This window comes from Xyrauchen texanus, chromosome 48 (assembly GCF_025860055.1).
Source record: "Xyrauchen texanus isolate HMW12.3.18 chromosome 48, RBS_HiC_50CHRs, whole genome shotgun sequence".
Lineage (NCBI taxonomy): Eukaryota > Metazoa > Chordata > Actinopteri > Cypriniformes > Catostomidae > Xyrauchen > Xyrauchen texanus.
The window spans coordinates 7,133,258-7,153,013 of record NC_068323.1 but is presented as its reverse complement, the minus strand read 5'-3'; the positions used below and the strand labels follow the sequence as shown (position 1 = coordinate 7,153,013).

The following is a 19,756-nucleotide window of genomic DNA, read 5'->3' as shown; positions in this document are numbered from 1 at the left end:
GGGGGTCGCTGTCCTTTTGGCTTCTCGTGGCCCATTCGGTATGTTTCGCAGACACACCGGCCCGCACAGGTTCTCACGCTGGCCAGTCCGCCCATGAATGGCCCCAAAGTGCGTCAGCACACTGGGAAAAGGCCCAGTCCAGCCCTGAGTCCCAGTAATGTTTACCAAATCTTAATAATCTGCTGCATTGTCCACAACCTAGAACTCGGATCTGAATCACAAAATGAGGACTCGTGATGTGCGAATTGCATTCGGAAGAAATTTTGGGGTGTGTTTGCGTTGTTATCCTGATTTGCATAATTGCTTTATCAAGTTGAGTGCTACAACAACACAGACAGTGCATGCAAATAAAGAACGCCATCAGCGCACTGCATTGCAGATTCTCCCCGTAGAGAGGTACAAATGATGGTAAATGGTCTGCACTTATATAGCACCTTTTTAACCTTAGCGGTTACCAAAGCGCTTTACACTGTGACTCATTCACCTATTCACACACACACATATTCACACACCAATGACTTTAGAGCTGCCATGTAAGGTGCTAGCCTGCCATTGGGAGCAACTTGGGGTTCAGTGTCTTGCCCAAGGACACTTCGGCATGTGGAGTCATGTGGGACGGAAATCGAACAGCCAACCCTACGATTGGCAGCCGACCCGCTCTACCACCTGAGCCACAGCCGCCCCAAGTACATGTTTTAATTTGTTAAATTGCTAAAGGATTGAGAAGAGGCAGAAGTGATTTGTACTGATAAGGGAGTATCCTCCTGTTTGGATCTGTCTGGAATTTGTCGGACATGTTCCAAATGGCCAAGCATTCCTCCCAAAGAAGCACGAGTGAGCTTCCTTAAAGAGGCTGAGAACGATGGGTAAAGGCTGACAATTGAGCCACGGGACCAGTCCATACTGGGGTAAATCCATTTCAGTACGGAACGTCGGAATAGGATGTAGACCCAGGGATCCATGACCTGGTTCCCCGTCGCAAAACGAAGCCAGAGAAGGAGGTAACGAACTTCGAGCTTGCTGCCCGACAACACAGTCTGCGCAATAGACACCTGCAAAGAGCAGAAAACTAGTATGTGAGTGAGAAATGGATAAAACAAAACTGGCCATGTGTACGCTGAGCATGAGCCAACGCTTGAATTCCACTTGAGTCAGACGTTAAAAATAAACAATCTTTGCGGTGCAAACACTGGGTCGCTAGGGGCGTTTCATTACAAAATGTTTACAAGATAACTTGAAAAACACATTGATTTGAATTATTCAATAGAAAAAGCAAGACCAGAATATGTCCTGTGAGGGTGTCAGACAAACAATTTCCAGACCCAAAATGACATCATGTCAATAGTAAATATTTGGTCATGTTTTTCAAGTCTCTGAAAACATTTATTTAGTAAATCTCACATAAACTTTCCCGTACATTGTAGATAAAGGCTTTATTTACTTCATGCAAAATGTAATTTCTATTATTCTTTTTTAGTAAAATTACAGTAGAGATAACGGACATAAAATGAGTCACAATCTCAGCTGTACACTAACCCTCTGCTGGAGACATGTTTTAATTATTTTTTAAACTCCTGCAAGACACCAAAGAGGTTTGTTGTTACTATGAACAGTTAGGATTAAAAAAAACAGTCATAAAAATCACGAGCTAGACATCACAGATCTTAGCAGTGTTCACTCCACTAAATATACACATGCTCAAGCACAGAGAAACCCACACACCGTGCATTTGAGGCAACAACATTCTCTTACAAACATTTTCCAACTTTTCCACCAAAACAATGTAGTTCCTGCAGTTATTTATCATTTATAATAATCCTATAATAAATTATGTTTATTACCAAAACAATGTAGTTGCTACGGTTACAACTGTAACTTTATGAACGTCTAGCTACTGCAGTCATTCAAATAAACAAACAAACAAACAAATTAATATATATTTTGGTAAATAAATAAATAATAAAGTATATTTTTAGATCATGTAAATTTGTACATTTATTTATAAATAATAATAATTCTATTAAAATGTGCTTATTACAAAATAATACAGTTGTTACAGTTATTCTGTATTATATAATTGTATTAATTAACTTATAATAATCCTATAATAATTTTGTTATTACCAAAACCTTTTTTATGTTGCTAATGACGTTATTCAAATAAATAAATAAACAAATAAATAGAATTAAACAAAATGTATTATATTTATATATCAAATTATATAAATGTAAAAAACAATTTATAATTCATAATAATCCCATAATTATGTTTTTTACAGTTGTAACAGTATTATATATTTTCTATAGTTAAATGACTTCTTGAACGTGATATTAGTCACTGTAGTCATTCAAATAAGTAAACTGAACACAATTTATATATTATGATAAATAATATATACATTTATAATTTTATATAATCCTATAATAATGTTTGTTTTTACAGTAGTAACAATAACTGGAGTAAATACGGTATTTTGGTGGAAATGTTGGTTACCATGGTAATCATAGTCAGATGTCAGGTGGATGATGATGCCAGTGCGCAGCAGCCATTCTTACACTGTAGCTGCAATGCATGAGCAAATGGCAGAAGCAATTTAAAGCAATCTTATGTCACATTTGATGAGTGAGTGTGAATGGTGGTCACTGTTAATTCGGATTGCAAACTGGATCAGCCAACCGGATTGGTCAGTCTACTCGCCTCAGTCTAGACTCCTGGCATAAGATGTAAATCCACGGGTCACATATCTGATTGCAGGTGGCCAATCGCAGAAAGAACAATATGTTATAAAAGTTTGCAGGTATGGAGGACACAACGGTCTTCAAAATGTATATCTGTCCAGGAGAAACAAGGTTAGGTAGTGTCATTGAAACCATAAAACCTAGTGTGCAAAAAGCTTACATTTTTCGTCAAAATGCTGGATTGTATGTCGGTTCTAGCTTGTATGGCAACCTGGGCAAACCCCCCTTCAGCACCACCACCAACAAAAGATGGGGGTTGGCTGTGGGAGCTGAAGTGGGGGTGTGGTGGGGGTTGCTGAAGGGGGGTTCATGCCATCCCCAGCAAGATGCCACCCCGAAAAAGTCAAACCATCAGCGTCACAGATATTTAAATCTGACGTGGACAATTAGAGAATTAGTTCTCGTAAAGTCATGTCACAAGTTTGTACCAGATGTTACTGACATCTGGACTTAAAATTGGTGAGTCATATTTAGGGAACAATGTGTTATGAACAGTGCATAAACAGACTGTTTGAACAAATAACTAATACCAGTGCCATATTTGCAGAGAGAACCTAAATATATCAAAACCAGTCAGTGGAGTCTGAGCAAGGCAACGAGCGGTAGGCAGCTCCCTAGGGTTTGAAAAATAGGCTATTTATGCAATAATGGCAGCTAATTCCTGGTCATTTTGGTCAGTTGAGCAACGACAGGATACATGATACAGGATGCCTGCAGAATAACCCAGATTAAACCGGCCTAAGGAGGTTTGCCGGTCTTAATTGGTTTGGCTAATCTCCTATCCTGGCCAAGCTGGTCTTCAGCTTGGTTACTTGGTCTGCCAGTCTGACAGGTGCTCAAATCCCATCTAAATCCACCTAAATAGACCATCCTAACCAGCTTAGCCAGTCTGGCTGAGGACCAGCTGAAGACCAGCTTGGCCAGAATGGGAGACCAGTCAAGACAATTAAGACCAGCAAACCTCCTTAGGCTGGTTTAACCTTTTTTTTATCAGCAGTGATAGCATCAACAATTACCAGTAGAGGACACCAGCAGATAGATGTGATGACCATGATCAAGATCAACTGTATCATCATCTCCACTTCATAGTCTCGTCTCCTTTGACTACCGTCTTGCCCGCAACACACCCTCAGAAGGGTGATCACGCTCACCGTGTTGAGGAAGAACGACACGACCAGCGACAGCAGACCAACCAGGGAGAAGATCAAACTGAATGTCATGTCCAGAGGTTTAGAGCTGATGTTGAGGAAACACCATGATCCAGGCATCTGCAGATGGTAACTTCCAAGCCCCCCCAGAGGCAACAGACTAATACAACCTGCCGTGACCCACACCATGGCCACTGTTGACAAGGCTCTGCTCTTGGACATGTTGGTAGTACGAGCAAAGGGTCGGTTTATCCCCACAAAACGCTCTATGGCCATGGCGGCCCCCAACAACAGTGGACAAAGGCCATAGAAGACCATGGACATGCCCATGAAGTTGCAAAAGTGGCAATGGGGGTCCAGCTCACGCCAGTTGAAGTGTGTAATATGGAAGGAAACCACAATGGAACCGGTGACCAGGAGTCCCATGAAGTCAGTAAACACCAGGCCACCGAGAAACAGAAGGAAGGAGGAACGGGACCGGCTCTTGGTGTGATGAAACGTCTTGGCTAGCACCACCAAGGCGAAGAGGTTTGAACTCAGTCCGAGTCCGCTAAACACAGCTGAGAAGTAGGCGGCGGCAATGGTGTGGTTGTTTTCGAAAGGAGGGCTGTTGATCGAGAAGCACAGAGGAGTTTCATTGGCTGATCCATGTTTAGAGAAGAATGATGAAAACATGATGGCAGCAGATAAAGTGTCTTCTCCAGAGGGAACTACTTCTGATTATTTCATCTTGTGAACTTCACATTAAGGATCTACAGGCCTGGAGGAGATAAACACAAAATAATTAATGGCAGTCAAAAGATTACCAACGATTGCTAAGCAGTACTACAATTGCAATAACACATTAACCTTTAGCACAACTAATAGCTCAAATACATATTTACTCCACTGAAAGTTACGTTTAGGGTTGGGCTATGGATTAGGGGGTAGTGTTAATAAAATATGCATTCCTGTAGACTGTCTTACATCACTTGAAATTAAAAACAGAACTCACTTTTGGCACCAACTTGCACCCATGCATTCAAAAACACTTCCCGCTTCGATTGCTGAGGGCGATGGTTTGAATTTTGGAGAACGTGGTCGATTTCAGCAGCAAGACTTTGACCTACCGTTGCTGAATTCATAGCGTGATTGGTCTAACTAGAACAAAAACTAATTTAAAAAACATAATTTGAGAAACTGAAACTAAAAAAGTAAATAAAGAATAAAAAGATTTATGACTCGTCAAATGAAATAAAAGTTAACACAATTAATAGTTTTAGTGTTCAGTATTGCATGTGATAAAATTAAATAACCGTTGCACTATTAACACTAATCTGTTTTCATTTGACATAAATGAAACACAAGTCTATGCCTCTCATCCACACTGGAATGGCATTTGTCTCCACCGAAAATGGAGACTTTTGAAAACACACTCCACAACCGCAAAACTTGGAAAAACTATGATGTTAGGAAACTGAAAAATTGAGGTTTCTAACATAAAACAGATTAGTATGGTTGTGTGTTCTATGGTTCGAGAATCTTTGGCTCTATAAGGTTCTTTGTTGTTTAAAAATATGATCTTGATATGACATTATATGTTCTTCAGACCAGGACATGATGGGTTCTGAAGATCAAGAGAACTAGAGGTAAACGTGGTTAAAAAAAATGGTAGTCAAAAACGTAAGAACTTTCTAAGAAATGTAAGCGCAGCGTAGTTCTAGCGGGAAGACTAGCAGCTGTACATCATCGCACCATTAGCGGGGTAACTCCCAGCCAATCACATGTAAGTCATTGCTTTATAAGTCTGCTCACAATCTATCACATTGCTGTTTCAGTGTGCTAACACGGCAACCTCCTCCACCCCACTACCACCTGTTGAGTCCCGTCGACTCATGCTGAGTTTAAACTAGCCTAGTAGTGCTTCATAAGGTTGACTTATCACTTCTTGATCATTTTGCTTGGGCTGGTGTTCCAGCATTGGTCCGGGAGGTGTCAGAAGTTTTAGGTGGGGGCACAAGGACCTTTAGGTTGGGGGTAGGCTCATCGCCCCTGCCTACTATCTCCGGTAGGATATGGGAGCGCAGCGTAGTTCTAGCGGGAAGACTAGCAGCTGTAGATCATAGCACCATTAGTGGGGCAACTCCTAGCCAATCACATGTAAGCCATTGCTTTATAAGTCTGCTCACAATCTATCACATTGCTGTTTCAGTGTGCTAACACAGGCAACCTCCTCCACCCCACCACCACCTGTTGAGCCCTGTCCCACACAGGAGTAGGCTCCTCGCCCCTGCCTCCTATCTCCGGCAGGACATGACGGTTCCGGGTACAACTCCCTCAGACCGCCGGACGGGGCCTACGCCAAAGAGAGAGACATTACTTTCTGTTTTACATTTATCAAATAAATGGCATCTTAAACTTCACTCAAACCTGCGTGTCTTCCCGATAGAAATGACGGTTCCGAGTACAACTTCTTCGGACCGCCAGATAGGGCCTATGCCAAATAGAGACATTAACATTCTGTTTTATATCCATCAAATAAATGTCATCTTAAATTTTCACTCAAATCTGCGAGTCTTCCTGATAGAACTGTATATACGGATGCGTATGCGTGTTGTGTATTAAGCTAAATAATCAAGTTTGATACATTGTTTCAACATTGCCTCAACAATCCACAGCTTTCTAACATTGATTTGGGAACAAAACGAATAAACTCACATCCCATGGGTGTTGTTTTTCCAGTCTTGTGCAGCAGTTCAGAACTCAAGATTCTAAACAGATGTTCAACTGCACACGAAGTCTAAAACATGAACTGCGATCGATAATATGCACTGATTTAGCATTTTCCAACGCTTGAACTTGTGAAACAGGTGTAAAGTGGAAATGCAAGACATTTGATGAATTTGATCACAAAAAGAGTTCAGATATTGTGTGTCCTTCATATTTTGTCAGGTTGTATAAACTAAACAACCCCCAATAGCTTAAATAACCCTACTGGAATAAGCTGGTTTATACTGTTCTAGCTTAAGCTGGTCCGGAAGACCAGAACACCTTAGGCTGGTCTAAGATGGGGTTCCCATTTTCGAAGAAATGGGAAGTGTCAATTTGCATTAAACATCAGTTGCATTCCACATTTAGATCAATACCTTAAGTGCTATTATCTCTTTCCATCTCTCAGTCATTATTTTTCATCAGCCAAAAGGCTAAACACCCAAATACACGAGGGGAACACAGGATGCTCGCTGGATGATGGATCACAATGCTGTTTCCAATGCTTGGTTACTGTCATCCTGGCTAATGAGGATACAGTATACAGAAACCCGAAGCTCTTGATGCTGTTTATGTGTCTCTCTTAGCAGCATAATTCCAAAAGCAACTGCATTAGCCAAACACAGATCTTTCCACAGCACACGCTTGTAATCTAATTATATAATAACAGGCATAAAAATAAGTTTGGCAAATGTCACAGCCAGACAGTGGACTGGTTAGTGAACCCACAGTGAAATTGGAAACAGTAGGTTGACTTTTCTTTAGCTAAAATCGCACTGTGCGTAACGAAATCTGAAACACTGCCCCCCAGTGGCCAAAGCATTAAGTGTTGTTGGGCGTATTGGTAGGTGTGAGCTTCATTTCCCAGGCATGATGTGCACAGAGGTGTGCCAAAAGACAGTTTTGAAATGAGTTGTTTTCAGTCTGTAATGCATTGATGAGGAAAGTATATTTTATTAACTGTACCCCCAACCCAACGTAAACCTAACCGTCAGTATTGCATTATGATATTCAGCTTTTCAATGTACAGGACAATAAAACACCAGCAAAAAGAGACATGCAGCATTATTCCTCCATTATGGTATGACGATGAGATGATATGTGTTATATTAAATAACAGTGACATCCTTCTATCGTTTGCTTAAATTCATACCATTTACAAGATGTCCCACAAATATCCCTCATATATATATTCAACTATGTTTAATTACTGTATGTATTATAATGACGTCATTCTGATTCAGGTTTGAAAAATCTGTAAATAATTGTATCTGAAATTGATGCGATTTACAAGATGTTACACAAATATACCAATATCCATTCAAACTGGGTTATACTATGTTTTATAATGTATTATTTAGGCTAATAACATCATTCTGATTCTGTATGTAGCTACTAGTGGTTAAAATGTAAGGTTGAAAAATCTTTATATCTTAAAGTTATACGGTTTAAGACAGATGTTCCGCCAATATGAATCATACAAGCTACGTAGTGTATATCTTAATTATGACGTCACTGTTAGGCTATATAGCCTATTATACATTCAAAATGTTTTTTTATTTTTTTTTATTTTACGCATTTAAAATTACAAAACAAAATTCCAGAAACTTTAATAGCGTAAACTTTTATAAAGCAAAATAATAGAAAATCTCAAATGTAACGTTTGAAGATTTATTAATTATTGGATGGAATTTTTGCTACGCAACTGAAATGCGTAAATTTAAAAATAAGATACAAAAATTGAGTGTACAATGACATTCTGATTCGTTGATTATAAAAAAACAAACTAAACAAACAAACAAACAAAAAAAAACGCTAATAATATTAATAATATTAATAATAATAATAAAAAACGATTCCTACACAAGGTGTTTCACAACAATTAATCGTAGCCTAATAAATAAACAATTATGATATATAATGACATCATTCAAATTATTATATAGACATGGTTCAAATTCAAAATTATATATAGCCTATATATATATATATATATATATATATATATATATATATATATATATATATATATATATATATCTTAAATCGATACGATTTTTTTTGCTTATTAGTCATTCATAAATGCCGATTAATAAAGTCAAAACTTTGTATCTCTTATGAAATGTGATCGTTTCCAGTTTGACCAGTGCCAGTGTGTTTTGGTCGAAACAAAAATGGTTACAAAACAGAAATGTGATTTTATGCAGAAAAGCATTTATTCATATCATGGATTTCTTGGATGGGCGATTAAAATGTTACAATTAGCAAACTGCGTGTTGGCTCGTCTAAAAACCCCATTAATCATTTTCAAACCCCCCCAAAAAATTAAAGCAGCCTACTAATACCTCTCAAAGCGTGTAAAGTTCATTTCATGCATTCCTCCGGTGACGCGCGCCTCTCCAAAGACCCTCAAGATGTGCGTTTTATCACCTCCATCCCGCCAGAGCCCTCATGCACACTCCTCTGATGTTGAGCTCAAATACACGCATGCCTGTGATGGTCATCCACAGATTATTCACAGTACCATGTGTCCTCATTCCTGTTGCATCAGTGCTGCAGACGGTTCCCGGAAGAGCCGCTGAATGGTCCTGAGAGAATATCTGGATTGGGGCCAAAGAAAAATCTTTAAAATTAAAAACCCATATCAGCATCTTCCAGAAACAGCCATTAAGGTTCAAATGATCTGAGACGATAAAAAAAACATGTTAGGACAAATGTTTTGTCTCTGAAGTGTGTGCGTTGTGTAACTAGTATTTATGTGCAGGTCAATTGGTTTGAATATTGCATGAGCAGTAATTGGCTCTGGGAAAATGGTTTTCCATCTTTACTTTTAAATAATGCAGGACAGCAGGAAAACTACAGAGAGCATTTTAGAAACCTGACGTCAGTGAATAATGACCGGAATTGTACTTGTGATCATGACAAACAGCCCATATTTACAGAACTGGCTATATTTAAATGACAAAATATTGTCAGATCAGATCAGATCAGATCAGGGTGGGGGGTGGGGGGGGTTATGGCCCAACCTAAAGATCCTTGTGACCCCCCTGAAAACTCAGACGCCTCCCAGACCAATGCTGAAACACCAGCACAAGCAACATCTGTAGAGCATCAATGTCATGCGTTCTCACAAGACTGAAATTTACTCTGAGCGTCTTCAAAGAGCAAGTCCTTCTGAAAAGTATTACCACTTGTTTAGATACTTGTGCTTTGAGCAAAGCTGAAAGCCTCATGAGTGATAATGACCGCAATAAATAGTTCGGTCTGTTAGCTGGAGAGTCATTCACTGTTGGAACTTTAGAAGACTTAATGTCTGTTTCTCCTTGAGGATTACATCCATCAACCATTAAAAAAACTACATTTAAAGGGATAGTTTATGCAACATTTTTAATTCTGTACTCATTTACTCACATTAATTTCTTTCCAATCTGAAAAGACGTCCTTCCTTCTGTGGAACACAAAATAATACATTATGAACAATGCACTGGCTGCTCTTTTCCAGGTAATTACAGTGAATGGGGACTGATGCTTTAAAGCTTAAAACAGATGTAAAAGCATCCTAAAAGTATTATAAAAAAAGGCCAATATGATCTTTGTGCTTTATTTCAAGACTTCTGAACCAATACAATAGATTTGAGTGAGAAACATTTTGAAATTTAAGTTGTTATTCACTGATAATTTTCCGCTGCAGTGAGCCATTAACTGAAAACACTGGATCATTGAGCAAGTGAGTGAGTTTGAGAATTAATTATTCTTTGAACCAGATTCACTTCTAACGGATTCGTCCTAGACATTGAGAAGATAAAACTCAAAAGAACGATTTATTTGTGATTCGGACATCGCTTCTTTTCTCATATTATTTTTACGACTGCGGCAAGGAACGCTAGAGAGCGGATGTCAAGATTTTCAGTGAATAATGACGATGGATGGATGGATGGATGGATGGATGGATGGATGGATGGATGGTTGGATGGATGGTTGGTAGGATGGATGGATGGATGGTTGGATGGTTGGATGGATGGTTGGATGGATGGATGGATGGATGGATGGATGGATGGATGGTTGGATGAATGGATGAATGGATGGATGGATGGATGGATGGATGGATGGATGGCTGGATGGATGGATGGTTGGATGGATGGATGGATGGATGGTTGGATGGATGGATGGATGGTTGGATGCATGGATGAATGGATGGATGGATGGCTGGATGGATGGATGGTTGGATGGATGGATGGATGGATGGTTGGATGGTTGGATGGATGGTTGGATGGATGGATGGATGGATGGATGGTTGGATGGATGGATGGTTGGATGGTTGGATGGATGGTTGGATGGATGGATGGATGGTTGGATGGATGGATGGATGGATGGTTGGATGGATGGATGGATGGATGGATGGATGGATGAATGAATGAATGGATGGATGGATGGATGGATGGATGGATGGATGGATGGATGGATGGATGGTTGGATGGATGGCTGGATGGATGGATGGATTGGATGGATGGTTGGATGGATGGATGGTTGGATAGATGGATGGATGGATGGATGGATGGATGATGGATGGATGGATGGATGTTTGGATGGATGGATGGATGGATGGTTGGATGGATGGATGGTTGGATGGATGGATGGTTGGATGGTTGGATGGATGGATGGTTGGATGGATGGATGGATGGTTGGATGGTTGGATAGATGGTTGGATGGATGGTTGGATGGTTGGATGGATGGTTGGATGGTTGGATGGATGGTTGGATGGATGGTTGGATGGATGGATGTATGGTTGGATGGATGGATGGATGGATGGATATTATATATTGTTTTATTATAAACAGAGGACTTTTTTCCCCCGAATTTCATCATGAAAAGCATCAGTCTTGCTATTTTGCAAGCATTTGCAGAAAACCATCCTTCCATAGATTTGGTTTGCAAATAAACATTTACAGAAATTTTGTCTTTTTTTTTTTTTTATCAGTGATTAATGTTCTTTTCTGCCTCACTGTATTTAGATGTAGATGAATCACACCTGCGCACACACACACTTACAGACATTCTTTGCAAAGACTGCCAAGTTTTACTGATTACTCCCCTCAGAGAATCTGAAGTATAACAAAAACCATATGACTGGAATGGGACTCTATAATCCAAACACATACATCTGAACCCCAAAGCTGAACTCCTGACCCAGTTTACTTTATGCTTACAGACTTATGACATGTCTGGGGTTATTTGCAGAACTTGAATCTCAGCCAGGTTAAGATCAGACCAGAGTTTTATAATTCATCTAAACTTTTTTCAAACTGGTGATTCGGCAATAGTGTTTGGGCAGTTTGACATTATTAGCATTACTATCTGCCTTATAATACTTGAACTTTGTCCCTATGTCACGTTTCCTAATAATCCTTCAGGTTACATAGAGTATGCTGCTTCGGAATAGCTTCTTATTGGCCTAAAGCCATTTGTACACTGAAAAAACCAGGGGTGCCGCTAGACTCTTTTTACTGGGACATGAGCGCTAGTAAACTTCTGTTACATAAATCTGACATATGGCTTATATGCAACATAACTGAATTATACATGTTCTTATATGGGTTTCAATGATCACATACTTGTACATACTGTATATGCAACATATATTTCAAATCAAATATTGCAGTTTTATATACATATGTAACCCAAATACTAGTGGAATTTCTATATATATGCTAGTATATAAACTATATACAATATTTTTTGTATTCTGTTCATATGGCCATATATCAGATTTCATCACACGTTTGTTTTTACAATTTTAAACATCAGATTTACAAACATTCTTAATCATAAACGTCTCAAAGACATCTGCTGAACATCTTACAAAGATCAGATTTACAAACATTCTAAATCATAAACATCTCAAAGACATCTGCTGAACGTCTTACAAAGATCAGATTTACAAACATTCTTAATCATAAACATCTCAAAGACATCTGCTGAACGTCTTACAAAGATCAGATTTACAAACATTCTTAATCATAAACGTCTCAAAGACATCTGCCGAACATCTTACAAAGATCAGATTTACAAACATTCTTAATCATAAACGTCTCAAAGACATCTGCCGAACATCTTACAAAGATCAGATTTACAAACATTCTTAATCATAAACGTCTCAAAGACATCTGCTGAACATCTTACAAAGATCAGATTTACAAACATTCAAAATCATAAACGTCTCAAAGACATCTGCTGAACATCTTACAAAGATCAGATTTACAAACATTCAAAATCATAAACGTCTCAAAGACATCTGCTGAACATCTTACAAAGATCAGATTTACAAACATTCTAAATCATAAACGTCTCAAAGACATCTGCTGAACATCTTACAAAGATCAGATTTACAAACATTCTAAATCATAAATGTCTCAAAGACATCTGCTGAACATCTTACAAAGATCAGATTTACAAACATTCTAAATCATAAACGTCTCAAAGACATCTGCTGAACATCTTACAAAGATCAGATTTACAAACATTCTAAATCATAAACGTCTCAAAGACATCTGCTGAACATCTTACAAAGATCAGATTTACAAACATTCTAAATCATAAACGTCTCAAAGACATCTGCTGAACATCTTACAAAGATCAGATTTACAAACATTCTTAATCATGAACGTCTCAAAGACATCTGCTGAACATCTTACAAAGATCAGATTTACAAACATTCTAAATCATAAACGTCTCAAAGACATCTGCTGAACATCTTACAAAGATCAGATTTACAAACATTCTTAATCATGAACGTCTCAAAGACATCTGCTGAACATCTTACAAAGATCAGATTCACAAACATTCTAAATCATAAACGTCTCAAAGACATCTGCTGAACATCTTACAAAGATCAGATTTACAAACATTCTAAATCATAAACGTCTCAAAGACATCTGCTGAACATCTTACAAAGATCAGATTCACAAACATTCTAAATCATAAACGTCTCAAAGACATCTGCTGAACATCTTACAAAGATCATATTTACAAACATTATAAATCAATGTAAAAAAAAAATATTTTCCAGATGTAAACACACGCATCAAATAGACGTCTGGGTGATGTACATACCGATTTAAGTAACATTTTCCCTGTATTTCTGTTGACTGTTTACAATCGGACCTAGCGATGCCCGAATTGTGACTGAATTCACTCTTTGAGAGGGTTATTTTGAGTTAATTGATCAAACTGGTGTGTGAAGCGTTATGATTCAGTTTGCGATTCAATCTGAATCAGTCATTTCACTCATGCGATACATCGATTGAAACAGTTTCTCATTCTCTAAAAAAAAAGCAACGGAATACTTTTCAACCGGAAAAAGTGAATATTTACCTACAGTACAACTGAAACAAAATCAGCAAAGGCATTCTGTCGTTTGAATGTGATGAAAGAGGTACGTTGTCAATTTCAACATGTGCAACTTGTGAACGACTCACTGAAGGTAATTTCCCCCACAAAACAGAATCACAACACTATATTACTATATGAAAACACTTAAGGTTTTTGGAAATGTACACTGGAGTACTACAGGGTGTAAATATATCATGTAGCTCGTTTTGTACCATGGTGTACATCACTGTATGCTAATGCAGCAACGTCATATAAGCAATTCCTTATAATGCTCTTCTCCAAATTCCAAAGTCATTTTATACCGTAAAATGTAAAGTTTGTATTGGCTTTAAGCTCCCATTAGCATGAATGATCCATGCAACGCTGTGATAGGTCGTCTAGAGTGGTGAACCCATGTTAATTAGCACAAAAAATTCATTCAGCCAGCGCATCTGAATCCAACTGCTCTGTCAGTCAAGTGCCAGTCAAATGCAGCTAACAAACCAAACGACAGGTTCTGCTTCATTTCACCCCGAATCAGTGCATTTCCATGTAATTAAATTAAAAGCCTGCTGCCATGCCCACTGGGCAGCTTGTCAAACCGCCCCTGTAATTGAGCACAGGCACCTGCAGTGCATATGCCAACACCTGATGCCCTTGATACTACCCTGGCACATGGGTACAGATGAAGGTCATGGTCGTTCTACTGTTTTACAGTGCACACACACACCTGACAAGAGTACAGCCTGGTGCATTTACAGTTGAAGTCAGAAGTTTACATACACCTTAGCCAAATACATTTAAACTCAGTTTTTCAAAACTCCTGACATTTAATCATAGAGAACACATTCCCACAATCCCATTCCCAGTGGGTCAGAAGTTTACATACACTTTGGTAGTATTTGGTGGCATTGCCTTTAAATGGTTTAACTCAAACTTTTTGGGTAGCCATCCAAAAGTTTCTCACAATAAGTTGCTGGAATTTTGTCCCATTCCTCCAGACAGAACTGGTGTAACCGAGTCAAGTTTGTAGGCCTCCTTGCTCGCACACGCTCTTTCAGTTCTGCCCACAAATGACATTGTTGTCCTTAAGCCATTTCGCCACAACTTTGGAGGTATGCTTGGGGTCATTTTCATTTGGAAGACCCATTTGCTTCATGGTTGGGATGGTGTTCTTCAGCTTGCAAGACTCACCCTTTTATCCTCCAAACATAACAATGTTCATTATGGTCAAAAAGTAAATTTTTTGTTTCATTAGACCAGAGGACATTTCTCCAAAAAGTAAGATCTTTGTCCCCATGTGCACTTGCAAACTGTAGTCTGGTTTTTTATAGCTGGTTTTGGAGCAGTGGCTTCTTCCTTGCTGAGCAGCCTTTCAGGTTATGTCGATATAGGACTCATTTTGCTGTGGATCTAGATACTCGTCTACCTGTTTCCCCCAGCATCTTCACAAGGTCCTTTGCAGTTGTTCTGGGATTGATTTGCACTTTTCACACCAAACTACGTTCATCTCTAGGAGACAGAATGCATCTCCTTCTTGAACGGTATGATGGCTGTCTGGTCCCATGGTGTTTAAACTTGTGTACTATTGATTGTACAGAGGAACGTGGCACCTTCAGGTGTTTGGTAATTGCTCCCAAGGATGAACCAGACATTTGGAGATCCACAATTTCTTTTCTGAGGTCTTGATTTCTTTAGATTTTCCCATGATGTCAAGCAAAGAGGTACTGAGTTTGAAGGTAGACCTTAAAATACATCCACAGGTACACCTCCAATTCAGTACACCTCCTATCAGAAGCTAATTGGCTAAAGGCTTGACAACATTTTCTGGTATTTTTTAAGCTGCTTAAAGGCACAGTTAACTTAGTGTATGTAAACTTCTGACCAACTGGAATTGTGATTATAGTCAATTAAAAGTGAAACAATCGGTCTGTAAACAATTGGTGGAAAAATGACTCATGTCATGCACGAAGTAGATGTCCTAAATGACTTTCCAAAACTATAGTTTGCTAAAATGAAATCTGTGGAGTAGCTTAAAAAATAGATTTAATGAGTTCAACCTAAATGTATGAGAACTTCTGACTATATTTTAATGCAGAGGGGATGCGCTAAATGCTGTAACGAACACAAGTTCAGACAGTCACAATGTCGGGGTAAAACTGCTTTATTGAAAAAAGCAGGCAACAGTACAAAGGGCAAATACAGAGAAACATAGTCAAGCGGAGCGTAAGGTCGAAGCCGGGAAATCAGTAAATATCAAAAGGGGCGAGACGAGAGAAAAGACTGGGGATTCTAGGGGAACACTAGAGCTGGCAAAGCGAAGGGGTAAACTAAACAATAACCAACAAGAGTGAAGCGAAAGGGCAGCGTATATATAGGGAAAACGAACAGTGCAGGTGAGATTAATAATCTAGTGATTAGAACGAGTGCGGGTGAAACTAATAACAGGGAACGTGCACACTAACAAGGGGACTGTGGAGTTAAATACGGGACGAAATGGGTAAAGAAGAGGTAAGGTCAAAACGGGACAAGGTGAATGTTACAAATGCCCAATTTAAGAATCTGTGCCCTCTGATTGAACTCGTATGGTAAATTCCAAGACATAGCACATGAACTGCAACCAAATCAACTTTGATATAAAGAGATAATAGGGTAGTTGATATGAAAAAATGGCATTGATTTCCAAGATGAGTGTTTACCATACGAACAACCCAGACATGTTCAAACAAACACTTCTAAGTGATTCATTAATCATTGTGGAGCCTCAAGGACTAAATTCTGACATGACGGAAAAATACATCTACCAAATAAGGCTGCTGGCTGTTCAATCTGACCTTTGACCTGCGAGAGGAAATTATTGCTTTTAAAAAACAAAAACTGGACTGGAATCTGAACTGCCTAACTGTGTAGGGGTCTTCTGTACATCGTGCACCGATCTGAGCTCTTAAATAACATGTTGTTTAGGAACATCTTATCGAGAGAGAGACGTGAAGTACTCCTCATGGTACATCTTACAAAAAATGACCATGCTGATCTGGCCATGATTGGTACCATGGTAATACCATGACAATAGTGATTGTTCAGATCTATGGTATCAAAGTAGCATGTACCATTTGATGTCTAATGTAATATGGTAATGCATGTTATGGTTTTCTTTGAAGTGCCTTGGAGTACAATACAAATACCATGAACTGTACAAAATCTAGGATCAAATTAATCCAATAAACCATTATGGGAAGGTGATTGTGTTAGATGGCAATACCATGATATTTAATACCAGTGTACCACCACAATACTAAGGGCTGGTTCACTTATGTAATTATTTTGGATCACATTTTTTAAAAGTATATAAAGACACTGTCAATTTCACGGTTAGGTCATTTTAAGTCTTCAACCAGTTAACCATGAAGATGAAACTGTTGCACTGTAATGCATAATGATGACATTTATTCCAAATCGCCATTAAAATATCTACTTAATTAAATGATGCATGGCCGTTCGGAACATTTAGATTTTATAAACAGTTTAACATTTAAAAAACTGCAATGAAATGGTCTTGTAAAACCTTTGATCAACCTATCAAACGGCTCTAAAACTCACCTAACCCTTAAACTAAACCACAACTATGCTGGCTGTGTACATTGCCTATGTTAAAGCAAATTATGTTAATAAAAGGAGACAAAAATGGTTTGCATTTCAGCTATTTTTTACAGAATTTGTTTATATATGGCACATTCCCAATAACTGACTCGTATCCCAAAATTGTGTTATCTTTAATTAGGTTAAAATATTTTGTTATGAGGACGATATTGAGAGCCAAAGACCAATATTGCCCTATACAGACAGGAAGGATTGGCTTCCTTATCCATGTTTGTGTTGAACTGTAATGCAATGAAATTATTGTAGAGTTTATCACAAGAGGGCAGCATAGTTTCAAGCTTGAGAGAGAGAAAGAGAATCATATTTCAGAATATACAGGAACAGATATGCCCTTTAGCAATGGTTATTTTTCATTGCAGTTGGTGAAAGAAAATGTTTAGTTATTTTCCACAGTAATGTAGAGTATTATTACAAACTTCATGAATGCCATAATCGCAATCCTGTTTTCAATTTACCCTTGTAACACACAATGGACCAAATATATGCCTTACACGATAAAAAAGTCATTAATTGCTTGCGCAATACAAAGTCAATTAAATATATAATTTTTAAATGAATTAACGTACACATTTGTAAATGCACAGTTAAAGTTTAGTTGTCTTTTTAACTTTAAAACCTTATGCATGCAGTAAATTAACCTAATTAACATTGAAATAATATACATATAAATAATTAAAGTTATAGTTACATTATTTAAAATATTATGTGAATTAAATTATATAAATAATATACAGTGTTTGATATAAATAATATCAATAAATTTAAAATTTTGTGTAAATAAATATAGTAAATATACAGTATATATATATATATTTATATGAACAAATTATTCAATTAAATAAAACGTATTTTTTTATTTTATTTACAATTTTAAATTAATTAACATGCAAGTTTTTTTTTGTCTTTTAAACCCATAATGTTTAACTTTAGATCCATATGCATTTTATTTTAAAGCACATAATATAATAAAGTGTAGTGAACTATAGTGATCTATTGTATGCACAAAATGTGGTCAAAATTAATAATCAAAATAAAACAATCAATTAATGTGCTATTATAAAAGTTGTCCTTTTAATTTTTAAATGAATAACTTGCAACTTTAAAACCTAATGCACATATGAACATAATGCACTTAAAGAAAATAAAGTGTATAATACAGTATATAATCAAATATACAGTGGTTAATATGTAACATATAGCTCTAGATTAGGCCATTGTAATGATCTGTTCTTTTAACTTAGAATTTTATATAATTATAACATTAATGCATATGAATGTAAAGCACTTAAAGCAGAAAATACACTGTTTAATATTGAATAAACAAATATAGTGTAATATAATATACAGTGCTACATAGATCTACTGTATATAACAAGAACCACTGTGTAGCTAGGCCTACTTGTTACAATCGCCTGTTTTATTGGATTAATCAAGGTCATAGAGACAGTACAGATGTATTACTCTTTGAAGAAAGTGCTTTTGAGAACATATGTAAAGAATACAGAAGGGGTCTCCTCCATATAAACATGCCTACCGCCCAGTGAAGTGACAAACCAGCCGCCCGTGAACAGAGATTATGAAAGGTTGCGTGCAATCTGTCAAATGGTCTCATTTGCATAATAAACTCTGAGAGCAACCACTCTCCTCTGGCGCAGATAAACCGCAAGCGCATTCAAGCAAATGTTCTGAAAGAAGTGATCTGCGTCCCCTAAAAAGGTCCTGAAATTATAATGTCCGTTACTGTATAATAACAACACTTAGAACAGAATTCTAATGTATTATTGTGTGCAATATAGATTGTGTATATCTAAAGCCATTTAGATCAAACACCCTTAAGAATAAGCGTTATGTTAGTGTTATTATACAATTAAAGGATGCACAGTAAATGTTTAATTGTCATTTTAACATATAACTTAGATTTTTAAACTTAATGTATTATGAACTTAATTCAAGTTAAGTGTAAAACTTTAACATGCAACTACAAAGGGGGGTCTGGGTATCTCAGCGAGTATTGACGCTGACTATCACCACTGGAGTCGCGAGTTTGAATCCAGGGCGTGCTGAGTGACTCCAGACAGGTCTCCTAAGCAACCA

At 37.7% G+C, this 19,756-nt stretch overlaps 1 protein-coding gene across 3 annotated transcripts; it reads right to left on the bottom strand.

Annotated features, from left to right (window-relative positions):
• Position 1: 1 nt before the first annotated feature.
• Positions 2 to 9,099, bottom strand: LOC127639728 (thromboxane A2 receptor-like). Of its 3 annotated transcripts, none has more exons than XM_052121906.1 (3): positions 8,980 to 9,099; positions 3,755 to 4,646; positions 2 to 1,052 (listed from the first exon to the last, which is right to left on the bottom strand). In XM_052121906.1, the coding sequence occupies exons 2-3, from the start codon at positions 4,559 to 4,561 to the stop codon at positions 696 to 698; spliced, it is 1,164 nt and encodes a 387-aa protein (XP_051977866.1). In that variant the 5' UTR covers positions 4,562 to 4,646; positions 8,980 to 9,099; the 3' UTR covers positions 2 to 695. The 3 variants fall into 3 exon arrangements, with proteins under 3 accessions (XP_051977866.1, XP_051977867.1, XP_051977869.1); XM_052121907.1 differs by having other exon boundaries at positions 3,890 to 4,646; XM_052121909.1 differs by lacking the exon at positions 2 to 1,052 and adding an exon at positions 2,425 to 2,831.
• Positions 9,100 to 19,756: the final 10,657 nt, after the last annotated feature.

Excerpts from the sequence above, each read along its gene's own strand:
- LOC127639728 (XM_052121906.1), bottom strand. The coding sequence starts at position 4,561 with ATGTTTTCATCATTCTTCTCTAAACATGGATCAGCCAATGAAACTCCT. Across the intron at positions 1,053-3,754 it reads TCTGCTGGTGTCCTCTACTG|GTGTCTATTGCGCAGACTGT; the intron begins GTAATTGTTGAT and ends TGCTCTTTGCAG.